The sequence below is a fragment of the Artemia franciscana genome, chromosome 3 (genome assembly GCF_032884065.1).
Source record: "Artemia franciscana chromosome 3, ASM3288406v1, whole genome shotgun sequence".
Taxonomy (NCBI): domain Eukaryota; kingdom Metazoa; phylum Arthropoda; class Branchiopoda; order Anostraca; family Artemiidae; genus Artemia; species Artemia franciscana.
Window position 1 is genome coordinate 48,200,389 of NC_088865.1, and position 14,881 is coordinate 48,215,269.

The 14,881-nt window shown below is 35.8% G+C and overlaps 1 protein-coding gene across 1 annotated transcript in view; it reads left to right on the forward strand.

The window, feature by feature from the left end:
- Positions 1 to 169: 169 nt before the first annotated feature.
- Positions 170 to 14,881, forward strand: part of LOC136025348 (tetraspanin-11-like) — a 108,967-nt gene continuing 94,255 nt past the window's right edge. Inside the window, exon 1 of the mRNA XM_065701278.1 lies at positions 170 to 204. Coding sequence (XP_065557350.1) covers positions 185 to 204 — 20 coding nt within the window. The 5' untranslated portion in view covers positions 170 to 184. The remainder of the gene's footprint in view (positions 205 to 14,881) is intronic.

Below are 14,881 nucleotides of genomic sequence, written 5' to 3' on the forward strand. Positions count from 1 at the left end.
GGTATATATTTCGATTTAAATATATATTTGGAATCATCATAATAAGCTGATTCTTTTAATATATCAATTGGTATTAAAATTCTGTCTTTTAAAGTTTCGGTTACTATTGAGCCAAGTCTCTCTTTACTTACAGTTTGTTACCACGGACTGTTCGATGTTGCAGCTATGTCCATTAACATCTGGGATGCATATAACGTCTTTAAGGTAAACTTACCCTCAACAGTCTCTGAGTGTTTCAACTTGATATGCTTCCCCAGCTGTTTGGGAAATATTGAAGATATACCTTTTTGACCACCTGAATGTATTAGCGTTCTTCTAATTTCATTTAATGTCTTCTTTAGTATTACAGTAAATTTTCAAGTTAATGCTCGTCGTATATCCAGAGACAAATATGGAAACGCCCTTTTGACAAATTTAATGCGCCAATTTTTGTTTTAGCTCAGCATCCGCCTCAATATCTTCTGAAACGATCAACTTTATAAACTTAGGTATTTGTGAGATATTACAGATAAGTCCTTCTGACAACCTGGATGCATTCTCTGAAAATCTCCCTTGGCATTCCATGAATTTTCAGTTTAATTTTCTTAATCTTTTATAACTTGCTCAGGATCAAATAATCCCTCTCTTTTCCAATTACAAATCGTGTATGTAAACAAAGAGCACCTTCCAGGGGCCTGGGGGGCCTTAGGCCCTCCCCCAAGATTTTTCTGGCGCCCTCATTCCCATTCCGTTCTTTTTTCTTTTTTACTCTTTTTTTTTAAGTATACTTGTCAATTTGGTCAATTATTCGTAGGTGGTTTACACAATTAACAACAAAAAGCAAAGCTTTTCTATGAATTTAAAGAGCAAAGTTGAAACTTAAAACGAACAAAAATTATTTATCTTCAGCCGGTTCAGTATATATCTGCAAAATTGGTATAAAAATCTTTGATTGCTGCAAAGATTTTTCTACGAACCTGGAACTTTCCCCTATTTCACGACAATGGAAACACCGGTTGAAGATAAAACTGGTATCATCAACACGTTTCATAAACGTGGTAACACAGTTGTAGCTATTTGTCTATTCACAATGACATATTCAAAAGTAGCCTTGTAGCTAAAAGTTCAAAATGGATAAAAATAAAATATCTGGACACAAGCATAGAATGGATAAGAGACAAATACTGATGGCTGAATGTGCAAGGGGATTGAAGGATATATCCGGATATTTTGGTTAAATATCCAAAAATACCCGGAAATCGAAAGGTAAGTTTTGATTAATAATAAACCCCCTCCACCCTCAAAAAAATCTTTAGTTTTCGTTTTGTGACTGATTAAATAGCGAATGGTCCAATAGGAATTTCGTGTGAATAAATCTATCTATCTATTTATTTTAACTTTATAGCTAATTTGGTTGAAATTAGATGAATGAAAGAACTAAAAGTAATTTAGGCAGGGAACACATACATGAGGTTGATAGGGGGGGGGGGCTCCTCCTAAGACATTTCAGGCACACTTATTCCGTTCTTTTTTTAATCTTTTTTAAAATAAACTTTTTAATTTGGTGCCCACCTCGATTCACATTGGCTCCCTTGTTTCAACAGCCCCCTTACTTAAGATTTTGCTCTTGATGTGTTAGAGATTCAGACATTAAACTACTCGCACGATCAGTTTACGAATCATTTCGTCATAAAATTATAAGATAAACCTTGTTTTCATGAAAAATTAATCATATAATTAAACTTGCTTGCTAGATCTTCATCTTCAGAATGTGTTTTCTTTTTTTCTTTTTTTTTTGGCAGATTTGTTTTATTCTGTTTCTTGTGAGCCTGTCGATTTAGGGTATGGTGTCTGGGCTTCAATGATGGGGATATAACAAGGCAACTTACAACACTAATTTATGTTAAGGAGTAATTTTTTTGAACTGTCCACTCCCCAGTCAAAAAATTCTAATTATAGTTTTGTGACTAATTAAATAGCGAATGGCCCAATAGGGCTTTTGTGTGATAAATCTGTCTATCTATTTATTTTAACTATATAGATAATTTGGTTGAAATTAGATGAATAAAAGAGTTAAAAGCAATTTAGGCTAGAAACAGATCCATGGGGTCTTGGGGGAAGGGGGGTAACCCCACTCCTAAGATATTTCTGGCGCCCATATTCTGTTATTTTTTCTTTCTTTTTAATCTTTTTTAAAATAAACTTTTTAATTTGGTGCCAACCTCGAGTCACATTATCGCCCTTGGTCCAGTGGCCCCCTTACCCAAAATTTTGCTCTTGATCTGCTAGAGATTCAGACATAAAACTGCTCGCACGATCAGTTTACGAATCATTTTGTCATAAAATAACAAGATAAACCTCGTTTTCAGGAAAAATTAATCATATAATTAAACTTGCTTGCTAGATCTTCATCTTCAGATTGTGTTTTCTTTTTTTCATTTTTTGGCAGATTTTTTTAATTCTCTTTCTTAAGAGCCCATTGATTTTGGGTACGGTTTCTGGGAGTCATTGATAGGGGTATGATAAGGATGGGTCACAGGAGGGGGAACACATTATTAAGGGGGTTTTGGGAAATGTTTTGGACATTTGAGTTTGCCGAGTGGGATTTGGGAGAGCTAATTCACATGCCCTATCCTATTGAGCTGCCTGGCTGTGGTAAGATGCAGGGTAGAATATTATCTTCCTAGGACAAAGTCCTGGTGGAATGCTCTATATGTTATCCGAACATAATGTGGAAGTTAGAAACTACCCAGAATGAAAAGGTCGACGTAGGTTGGCTGATTCACAAGTATCAATTATCTCAAGCTCTATCGTCCCTGCAAGACAACTTGGAAGACTGTAGAACTTTTTTATCACCCTTGTCTCCCTCCCTTTCGTCATTGACTACCCCGATATTGCCCCCATATTTTTTTTGTTACCCTGAAATTATGAGGGATAAATAGATAATGACCATATCAAAAGGCACTGTAAGTATTGGTGCCAATAAGAACCTCAGCAATATACCGAGAACGACATAGAGATTTAATTTGAAACTTTCTCGGCTACTATTACTATTTCTGCTCTTACATTTTAAATAAATAAAAGAGTGTAAGTGTCTCCTGGTTATCAAATAGTCAAAAGTTCCAGGTTGTCAAAAATTCTTTGGCAATGAAAATACATGTTATTTTCCCCATTAATTTATTTTTTTGAAAATCAAAAAAAAATATCATTGAAGAAAAAAAACAAAAATTAGTCTGGTCTACTCATTCAAAAGTCTCAATGAAGCCATAGTAATTTATTCATAAAAGAATACGCTCGCGTCTGTTGTTAATACGTATTTTACTGCTATAGGAAGATATTCTTGGCTTTCAAAGAGATTTCTTTGTCATTTTACATCAGCGCCAACCGGATTCACACGAACGAACTGGGCTGATGAAAGTGTTATTTACACCCCCCCCTATCATTACGCTCAAATCATATTGGCACCCTTGGTCCAGTGCCCCCCCCCCAAGATTTTTCTCTAGATCCACCCCTGGCACCTTCTATAGTTTACAACGTTTTCTCCGGGGGGTGTAGGGGGCATAACATCCCCAGAGGCATAGTTATGAAATCAATTCCTTAATATTAACAAATGACAATTTTAGGGGGTCTAAAAAAGACAAGGGTGGCTTTTTTCCCTCCAAGCACTGTTTGACAAGCCCTGAAAGTTTTAAAAAAATCCCTTTAGCCGTTCCTGAGATATTGCTTATGCGCCCTTTTGACAACAAGCACGTATATAGTGCGTCTTGAGATCGACATACCCGTCAGCATTTCCTGAAAGTAGTCACAAATCGATGTAGTGGCAGTTGCAAGCAGTCACCGTCACAGCTCCAAGTTTTTGCAGTCATAAATAGTCACACTCGCAGCCACAACCAGTCGCATTCGGTGTAATAGTAGTAGCAGTAAAAATGGTGGCCCTGAAAGTTTCATCTTATGACCATTTTGTTCGTAAGATATTGCAGATACACCTATTTGATAACTTGGATGCAGATAGTGGCTTTCGATTTAGGTCTACATGTCATTGAACATTCTCCAGAGGTGAAAACTTCACCTCCACACTCTTGTTCTTTTCCGACAAACCCAGGATCAAACATGCCCCCTTTCCCTGATGATAAATCCTAGATTTAATAAATGGACAAATTGCATAATTTACATTCCTTGTCCCAAGGGCTATAGGGGCATGGTATCTCCATAGGCATACCTATTAGACCTTTGACTATTTCAAATTAAACGGCCTTTAAAGATATCTATCAATGTTAAGGGGAGAATCTAAGAGGTCAACAGGGGGACTGGTTTACTTCTGTTCTTAAGATCCTAATTACTACGCCATTAAAGTTTCAGTTTAATACTTTTAGTCGTTATGCAGGTATTGCTGTTTTGCCCTTTCAACAACCCTTCTGTGTATAGTTTTTTTTTTTTTTTTTTTTTTTTTTTTTTTTTTTTTTTTTTTTTTTACATCTCTCTAAACCTTGTCTAAAAGTTTTCGTTAATATCCTTAGTTTTGTTATGGATACTTAGGGTAACACCCCCCAAACAAAATATAAAGTCCTCTTGTCCTTTCTTTCCCTCCCTCTCATAAACTGTTTGACAGATTTGACTAATCTAAAAAAAAAAAAATTCTGGGATATTACCGACATTATAATATGACACCACAGTTTTACTAGTTTTACTCTATATACCCCTCTCTGGACATCCAGTTGTCCCCTTCCCCTAATCAGTACTCCCTGGAAATTTCAACTTGATGCTCCAAGCCATTCCCGAAGTATGGGATATACGTCATTTTGATAACCCTGCAAAATATTTTGTCTTTAAATTTATAATGCTTCTTTAGTGCATATAGATTAAATGTCTCAAATAAGCTTATAGCGCAAAAACGTTTTACCTAACAATACCTGAAAGAATTAACCCCATCCCTATTGCCATTCCCGATGTATTACGGATATGCTATTTGGATGATCCTAATATACACATTTTTTTTTCGATCCACCTCTCTCTCCTTCCCAATCACGATCGCAGCTGTAGCTGCAGCCTAGTTTATCAATATATAAGACCCACTTGAACTTGCTCCCATTCAAAACTCCCTGAAAATATCAACTTGATCCCCAAACCATTTCCAAGACATTACAAATAATTTGAAAGCTTTGGTGTACATAGTGTCTTTTGATTTTACATAGGTATACCTGTCATTTTCAGAGTATACCCTTGGGAGGCACTGCAAATCTTGGCCTAACAACAGATCCAAAGTTTACCTTTATTAACAAACAATACCAGGTATCGCCGCCTTTTTTGACAAAATCTGTTAATAATGAGAAGATAAATAATGGTTGAACAATTAGTAGCTTAAATGATTAAGGGTAAATGCCCCCAAAGCTGCAGGGGTGGTGTCAACTTCAGGAGTATGATACATTAGACATTTTGACGTATCCGAGGGAAATGGATATATCAAAACTTTGATCCATTATTATGGAGGCTACGGTGGGGTTGGGTATAAAAAAAAGTGAGGGAGGAAGGGTGGTTGTAATTTTTTCAGTTGAATGAATCACTTCTCAAGTTGTGACGACCAACCCTTCCCTATGAGGTGGCCGGGAAAAAAAGAATTTTACCCCTTGTCTGGCCCGTCGTCCGGCTCTAATTGGCACAAACCTATATTTCATTTTATATTCGCTTCTGCTTTGGTGTTTTTTTCTTGACGAAGGAAATGTTTTTTCCCTTTTTCGGGCCCATTTGTTTGGTAGAGAATATTACGTCTTTGAACATCCTCTTTTTTGTGTGTGTACAACTGCCTTGGGCTCATATTTTAGGGAAAAAACTTCCCTTTACTAAGCCCATTAACATCGTCACATCCACACCCCCTTTGCAAGAATAAGTTGATAACCCATTTTGCCCAGAAAACAATCCATGAGAGTTTAAAGCCAAAGGCACCCCCGACATTAAACAAGCCCGCCTTTTCCAATGTAAACCAGGTTCTAGGCGTTTCCCCTCCCCCCGAAAAATAAACCCTCAGAAAACACCCCCCGTAAAATTTTCAACCCTGCAATGCGAAACCCCCCCCCAGAAAATACTCTCCCGCGGGAAATATCCTCCTGCAGAAAATGTTCCCCAAGAAAATACCACCCGAAAAAGTACACGCCTTGGAAAATACCTTCCGCAGAAAATCCCCTCACGGAAAACACCCCCCCCCCACACCGTGTAAAATCTCCTCCCCCTCGTAAAATACAATCAGATCAAAAATACAACCCGTGGAAAATATCCCCCGAAAATACTCCTCCCCCCGGAAAATACCCCTCTCCAAGAAAAGTAACCCTCGGAATATAGCCATGCGGAAAATTGGGTATTCAAAATTTGAGAATTTTATTTTAGTTCTGTTTTTTAACTTTCGTTGTGAAGTCCTAGGGAAGGGGATAAAGAGATATTTACACACCCTAAGCATTTTAAAAACTTAGGGTTTTTCAGCCCTAAAAGCCTTGTTACATATTTGGACTATTTACAATAAAATGGTCATATCAAAATGTCTATTTCGGGAAAATACGACGCCTGTGTTTGCGTGTGGGGAAGCTGCCCTCCGATCATCCTGACTCTTAAAAAGGCCACACGACCACGCTTATTATAAGAGCCTTATATAACCCAAGGGCATAATTTACAACCCTCGCCCGGGTGCTGTGGGGGGGGAAGTTGGGCGGAGGGTAAACGCCGACCAGGGTAAAATCAATGGGTAAACAGAAAAAAATATTATTTACAGCCCTTGCCCCAGGGCAGAGGTCATAACACCCTCCAATGCATATTTGTTGGGCCTATTGACTACTTTTGACGGATATGATATTTAAAAATTTTGACTCAATGTCTTAGGGGGCTGAGTTGTGTAGCGAAAGAAGGTAATGGGAGAATTGGTTATCCCCCGATAACTCTTCGCTCTTTAAAGGGTTTATAAGTTCCAATTAAATGAAACCCTGCTAAAATTTCTGCAGCCATCCCCTTCCTTGCAAAGTGACCACTGAAAAAAAAATACTGCTTTGCAGCTATATGACTCATCCCTTAGGCAGTGCTATAGCACTGCCTCTGTGCAAAGGAATGCCAAACTATGGAAAACTACATACTTGTCTTGGTGTTTTCTGTTTTAAATCCTTGATTATAATGTCTATATGAACACAACACAACCGATTAGTAGATTATATGAACAGAAGTGCCAATTGTACTCCAGCCTTTAGGGATTTGTGAAATAACCAGAATGGTATGTCGCATCTCAACCAAACTTGGTCAGAGGTAACAATTGATTTCCTAGTTATGCCTTTTTAAGGCTGGAAACCATTTTAAAGCAAGGGAGATAAGACTTATAGCATTGAGATATTTCATCGGAAAGAACTTATCGTTAGTCGGGTATCAATAGGTCGTGTCTCTATGATTATAAATTTTTAGAAGAGCGAAAAAAATCTCACAACTTATTTATTTCCTTTCCGATAACCGTAAAACAAAAGCGGATTGATATGTAAAATCAACACCTATCACTTCGTTTTTTTTTTACTGTTATCGGACGGCAATTAAAAGAATTGTAAGTTTTTTTCGCTCTTCTGAAAATTTACTATTATAGAGATGCGGCCTTTTGATACCCGACTGAAGCTATATTTTCAGACTGTTAAAAGTCTTAACAGTGAGATTAACTAATGCAAGACTTAGAAATGAAATAGTTTAAATACCTGTCTAGTTTGTTTGAGAAAGTGCAAACAATTCTGGGGCTATTAGAAAACTTTCCTGTCTGCATTTTTGTAAATGTTCTAAAAAATTCAAGGGATCGAAATGAAAATCAAACCATCAGGTTCTGCCTTCCAGGGAACCCTATTTTGGAGGTTTCAAGCTCCTATCCACTAAAATGTGGAATCTTTTTGTTTTCACTAGAAGAAAGAACAGATGCGGGTTTATTAAGTTTTTTCTCGGGGATGATGATATCGATTAATAGTTTTCGAAAATCGAGAGAGAGAGCTCATTCGAATAGAACTCAAAGTAATTTTGCTTTTTTTAAGTGATTAATTAAAAACAAAACTTTTCCATAAAAAAGTTTTTCAAAAAAAGAAAAGAGCTCCATTAAGCCAAGAATGACAAAAATTAAGTCAAATAATCTTCCAAGTGTAAAATTACCACAAATGACTATCAATAAATAAATGAAAATCAAAACGAAAAGAAATTACAATTAATAGCCATGTCAAACTCAATACAAGCAAAAATTAACATGCGTTGGGCTGCTCATAACCCCTATGCCTTCTCAGGACCAGAACACTTTTGCGCTTTACTGAAAAAAAAACAACAACAATAAGACAAATGACCGTGGATTGTAAGTTAAATTGACATATACTGATATTTATTCCTTAAAAGTCTTGATAATTTTTTATATATGAAAGTAAGAAAATTGAAAACATTTCAAACGTATTTTGTTTTGAGTTAAGCACAAATTGTGTTCTGGTCTCGAGAAGGCATGGGGGTGTTTTATTTCAAATTTCTCTTTAATGCTGTCAATGGAGTAATGGGGTAGCAGTAGTGATGGTAGTTGTAGTAGTATCGATAGCATGCAAATTTTGCCTATTTGATCATTTCCCATATCATTCCTAAATTTTCCAAAGTAATATACTCAGTTATTCCTGTGTTGTATCCTTTTGACAATCCGTATACACGTAACCTGTTTTGATTTTGTTCAACACTCCACTCAACATTCTCTGAAAGGTTCACCTAAATGCCCTTCGTCTTCTTGGAAAGTAAAGTTCAAACATGCATACCTTTGTCAATAATACATACTATGTGTAAACAAAAAATGAATTGCCTAACGTACAGCCCTTGTCCTGAGGACTGTGGGGAGGTTTACATACGCAATACTGGACTTTTCAAAAGTGCTGAACAAAATAGCTCTCTTAAAATTTTGATCAGATATATTTTGGGAATGATCAGTTTGGGGAGGACTGAAGTCCCTCGATTCACTCTTGACTCTTAAAAGTTGACTCTCGATTACGTTTAAAATGTTTGAACTTTTTAACTTTAATAAATAAAAAATTATTTAAACTTTGACGAATAAATGTCAGTATATGTGTGCTAAACTGACAATCCAAAGCCATTTTTTCAGTAAAGTGTAAATTATGTTCTGGTCTTGAGAAGGTATGGGGGTTGTCAAAGGCATAATTTACAGACCTTTCAACTACGCTGAACAAAATGGCTATCTCAAGATTAATATTTTTTGTGTTTAGAGAATTTATGGACGGGGTCTGGGGGGGGTTGCGTTCCAATCACTTTTAACCAATAAAATGGGCAATAGGCCTTTAAATTTCCAATCGAATGAGCCTTCTGAAGTTTCTATGACAACAAATGGCCATCTAAAAATTTGTATCAGATACATTTCGGAAAAATAAGAGACGTGTGGGGGGTGGGGGTATCCACCCTCCAATCACTCTGAATCTTAAAAAGGACATTAGAACTTCTTATTAGCAATCCAATGAGCCCTTTCTGGAATTTGTACGATCACCCTTTCTATATTCAATGCGTTTTCTCTAGAATCTCTACCGTCACCCTTTCTATGTGTATACCCCTCCATGATATAAATTACAACCCTTGCCCTTAGGGGTCTGGGAGGGTTGTCATCCTCAAAGACATAATTTCCGGCCCTTTCATTTACGTTGAATAAAATGGCCACCTCAAAACTTTGATTAGATGTCATTGGGAAAATGGTTGGCATGGGAGGGGGTTATTTGCCCCCCAATCACTTTCGACTATTAAAAAGGGCATTATCCCTAGCAGTTTCCAATTGAATGGGCCTTTTATGAATTTTCTATGACAAAAAATTTCCATCTAAAAATGTCTATCAGCTGTATTTCGGGAAAATACGAGGTGTGGGGGGATATCCACCCTCTGATCACTATGAATCTTAATAAGGACAATGGAACTGCTGATTACCAATCGAATGACCCCCCCCCCTGAAGTTTATACGACCACCCTTTCTATACTAATACCTTACAAGCCTCCATTGCATGACTTACAACCTTTGCCCTAAGGGCTGTAGGGAGGGGGATAGTCATCTTCAAACAGATAAATTCCGGACCTTTCAATTATGGTGACCATAATGCCTATCTAAAAATTTTGATTGGATGGGTTTTGAGAAATAGTGGGGGGTAGGAGGAGGGGTTAGTTGCCCTCCAATTACTTTCGACAATTAAAAAGGGCATCAGCTATTTTAAGTTCCAATTGAATGATCTCTTTGCGAAGTTTATACGACAACAAATAGCCATCTCAAAATTTCTATCAGAAACATTTTGAGAAAATATGAGGCGTGGAGGAGGTATCCAGCCTGCGATCACTCTGAACCTTACAAAGGGCACTAGAACTTGTTATTAGTAATCCAATAATTCTTCACAAAAGATTACTCGATCACCCTTTCTATATATATATATATATATAATATATATATATATATATATATATAAATATATATATATATATATATATATATATATATATATATATATATATATATATATATATATATATATATATATATATATATATATATACATGTATATATATATATATATATATATATATATATATATATATATATATATATATATATATATATATATATACATGTATATATATATATATATATATATATATATATATATATATATATATATATATATATATATATATATATATATATATACATTATATCTCTCCGTGACATAACTTACAACCCTTGACCTGAAGGCTCTGGCAGGGTTGTAATCCTCAAAGAAATACTTCCCGGACATTTCATTTACGTTGAACGAAATGCATATCTCAAAATTTTGATTAGATGTATTTGGGAAAATGTTGGGCATGGGAGGAGGTTTGTTGCCCTCCAATAACTTTTGACCACTTAAAAGGGCATTAGCCCATTCAATTTCCAATTTAATGGAGGTATTCAACCTCCCATCTTTCTGAATCTGCATAGGGGTACTAAAACTTCTGATTACTAATCCAAAAAGCCCTCTTCCAATTTTATACTTCGGGTAATTTGCCCTCCAATAGCTTTGGAATATTAAAAAGGGCACTAGCCCTTTCAATTTTTATTAGAATTAGCCTTTTTTGACGCTTCTACGACTTGAACCTTTCATTTACATTGAACACAATCTATCTTAAAACTTTGATAGGTTTTGTTTGGGAAAACGGTGGGTGTGGGAGGGGGGTAAGCGGGCCTCCAATCCCTTTCGTCTATTAAAAACAGCCCTTTCAATTTTAATTAAATCAGCCTTTTCCGAAGTTTCTACAACAACAAATAGCCATCTCATAATTTCATTTGGATGCACTTCAGGAAAATTTGAAGTGTCGGCAGGGGGGGGGGGTATCCACCCTCTGATCACTCTGAAGCTTAAAAAGGGCAAAAGGATATCTGATTACCAGCCCAATAAGCCCCCTCCGAAGTTTATATGATCAGCCTCTCTACATATACCTTATATACCCCCAGGACATGACATAAGACTCTTGCCCTAGGGGCTTTAAGGGGCAGGGTTTCATTCTCAAAGACATGATTTCCAGATTTTTGAACTACATTGAACAAAATGGCTATTTCAAAATTTTGATTTATTGTATTTGGGGATATGGTAGGTGTGGGAGGGGGGTTAGTTGTCCTCCGATCACTTCCGACTATTAATAAGGGCATTTGCCCTTTCAATTGCAAATCTAATGAGCCTCTTTCGAAGTTTGTACAACAACAAAAAAAACATCTCAAAACTTCTATCAGACGTATTTTGGGATAATACAAAGGTGCAGAGGGTGGGTGGGTGTCCAGCCTCCTATTGCCTTAAATCTCAAAATGTACATAAAGCTTATAATTTGCAATCCAATGAGCCCCTTCCGAAGTTTATACGACCTCCCTTTCTATGTAAACCTTATATATCCCCAGGGCATTACTTACATCCTTGCCCTGAGTGCTCTTGGGGGGGGGGGGCTCATCCTCAATGACATAATTTCTGGATCGTTCAACTAAGTTGAAGAAAATGGCTAGAATCAGGCTACGTAAGGCATATTTGACGCACATCGAAGCGTCTTATGATTCACTTCACGATCGTCAATTCACCACTGCCGACCATGAATCTACTAAAAAAGCTTGGACCAAAGGGGAGAGTAAAAATTGGGAGAACTGCTGAAAAATATACTTGGCGAATAATATATCGGAGTTGTTGGAGATTGTCTGTAAAAACACGGACGACATTTACAATCATTTGGGTTGGATTTGGGGTATTATTTTTCAACTCCTCAGCTGGTGATGGATTTAGTTCGTAAAATCAGCACCGAACAAATATGTCTGATTACCGATGTAGATCAGCACTTCTTTGTGGAGAGATCTATGTTTTAGTTTTTTTTTTCAATCAATCAATGCGGTTTATTATCAGTGCGAAAATAAATTACACATAACAACAATACTCAGTCCATTCCTGGACGCCGAGATCCTCGATCGCTACCTTTTAAACATAAAACACAGCGTGGTCACTGCTATTACTCTCAGAAACAACCTTACCTCTCATTTATCCAACAAAAATACCAATTATCCTCCTGCCCTTGGCCCAAGAGAAACCGCCTCATCATTATACCAAAAAAAATTTACTTTATTTCTATGTATTCATACTTAACTTTATATAAAGACAATTTTAATAACTATTATTTAACAAGTCTTTTGCAATGCTAATAAATAATTTTTTACTCCTCTTTTAACGAAAATATAATATTTCAAAATGGGATGAATCCTTTTAATTGACAGTTAAACAAATAAACTTTTAACTGGATATTTCGGACACATACAGTGTCTATCATCAGCAGTAAAACTAAAAGACATAAAAACAAACAAAATTTATACCCAATCAACTAGTTACATATAGTCTATTGCTCTTATTTTTTTCAATACAACAGCGGAAGCAAATCTCCTTGACCTTTTCAGTTCCGGTTCATTAGATTTATCTGACATATCAGGTGGACAGAGATCAAAGCCCTCGATATAATGAGAAATGATTCTCTATCTTTGGACCTTTGTCTGAAACTTTTATGTCGTGGACCAGATGCATTTATCGAATTTATTTTTATATAAATTGAAACAAAACAAAATGATATTGTCGTTTTGCTTTTAAACACTACCTAATAAATTTGTTTAAGATGGCCATTTTGAAAGGCAACAAGAAATGAGTCGACATTTAAAATAAAATCCTGTGCAAACATGTTTTGTTACATCACTTGGTTATTCCTTCTCCTGCTTCATTTTATTGATCGCAAGTCAATTTCTGTTTAGCAGTGAGACGGTCAAAATTGAAGATGTTTTACACTTGTCCGTAATGTTTGTATACGTTGAGCAGCTGGTTATGTGAGAATTGTACAATTATTGATGACTATAATGATAAGTGTAGATTGCACCACTACCTCTCATTTATCTAACAAGAATACCAAATGTTTTCCGGCCCTTGGCCCAAGAGAAACCACCTCATCATTATACCAATAAAAAAATTACTATATTCCTATCTATTTATATTTAACTTTATATAAAGATAACTTTAATAACTTGATTACTCCTCCTATATTTACACTTGATTACACTTGATTACTCCTCCTCCTACTTCATTTTATTGATCACAAGTCAGTTTCTGTTTAGCAGTGAGACAGTCAACATTGAAGATGTTTTACACAAGTCCATTATGTTTGTATACATTGAGCAGCTGGTTGTCTTGTGAGAATTGCTACTAGCGAGAAAGAATCCTTGTTAGTTTGTAGCAAAAGTGAATATGATGCATATAAAAAGATTATAAGACGGATTAAATGCAGAGTGAAATATGTTGAAGATCATGATCTGCATCAATCTATAATAAAGGAAATAATTTGTTACCAGGGAGAAAGAATCATTGTTAGTGTATAATCGGTAGTGACAGTGTCAGGATAACAAAATGCCTAAATTTGAAAAAAAAAATTGAATCTAGTGATTGGAACAATGTTTGATTCTAGATGATGATTTTCAAAAGTTGTCTCTTCAAAGGAAAATATTTCTCAAGGAATGCTTAACGATATACTGAGAAAAGATTCTCTATCTTTGGACTTTTGTCTGAGACTTTCATCTCGTGGACAATATGCATTTATCCAATTTATTGGTATATTATTTGAAACAAAACAAAATGAGGTTGTCGTTTTGCTTTTAAATACTACATAGAAATTCACTTAAAACGGCCATTTTGAAATGCAACAAGAAATAAGTCGAAATACAACAAGTCTTGTTGAAATACAACAAGATATGAAACATTTAAAAAATATCCTGTGCATCCATGTTTTGTTACTTCACTTGATTATTCCTTCTCCTATGTCATTTTATTGATCGTAAGTCAGTTTCTATTTAGCAGTGAGACGGTCAACATTGAAGATGTTTTGCACATGTCCATTTTGTTTGTATACATTGAGCAGCTGGTTATCCTGTGAGAATTGTACAATTATTGATGACTATAATGATAAGTGTAGATTGCACAATCCGTGTAAATTGCATAGAGGCTACGCAGTGCAAATAAAAGACTGTAATTCTTATCTTGAAGATATTTGTGCCTCTCACAATAGAGGTTTCCTATCTTCTAATTGTCACTATATTAAATGTAATCCAAGGGAAAATACTTACCCTGGTATCATTTCAAAGAACCGTAAACGTGATTTCAGTTTATTTCTAAGAGACTAGTATTATTGCAGTTTAAATTGTTTTAGGAGAAAGAACCTGGTCTACACTTCAGTTGCTGGAATAATAAGAGTCTGGTTTTTGTGACATTTCTGTGAAGATACTAGCTACTATGATTATAAACCAACTGACTATTATTTGGCTGTTACAGAAAGTTATTCTTAATATCAGAATATTGTG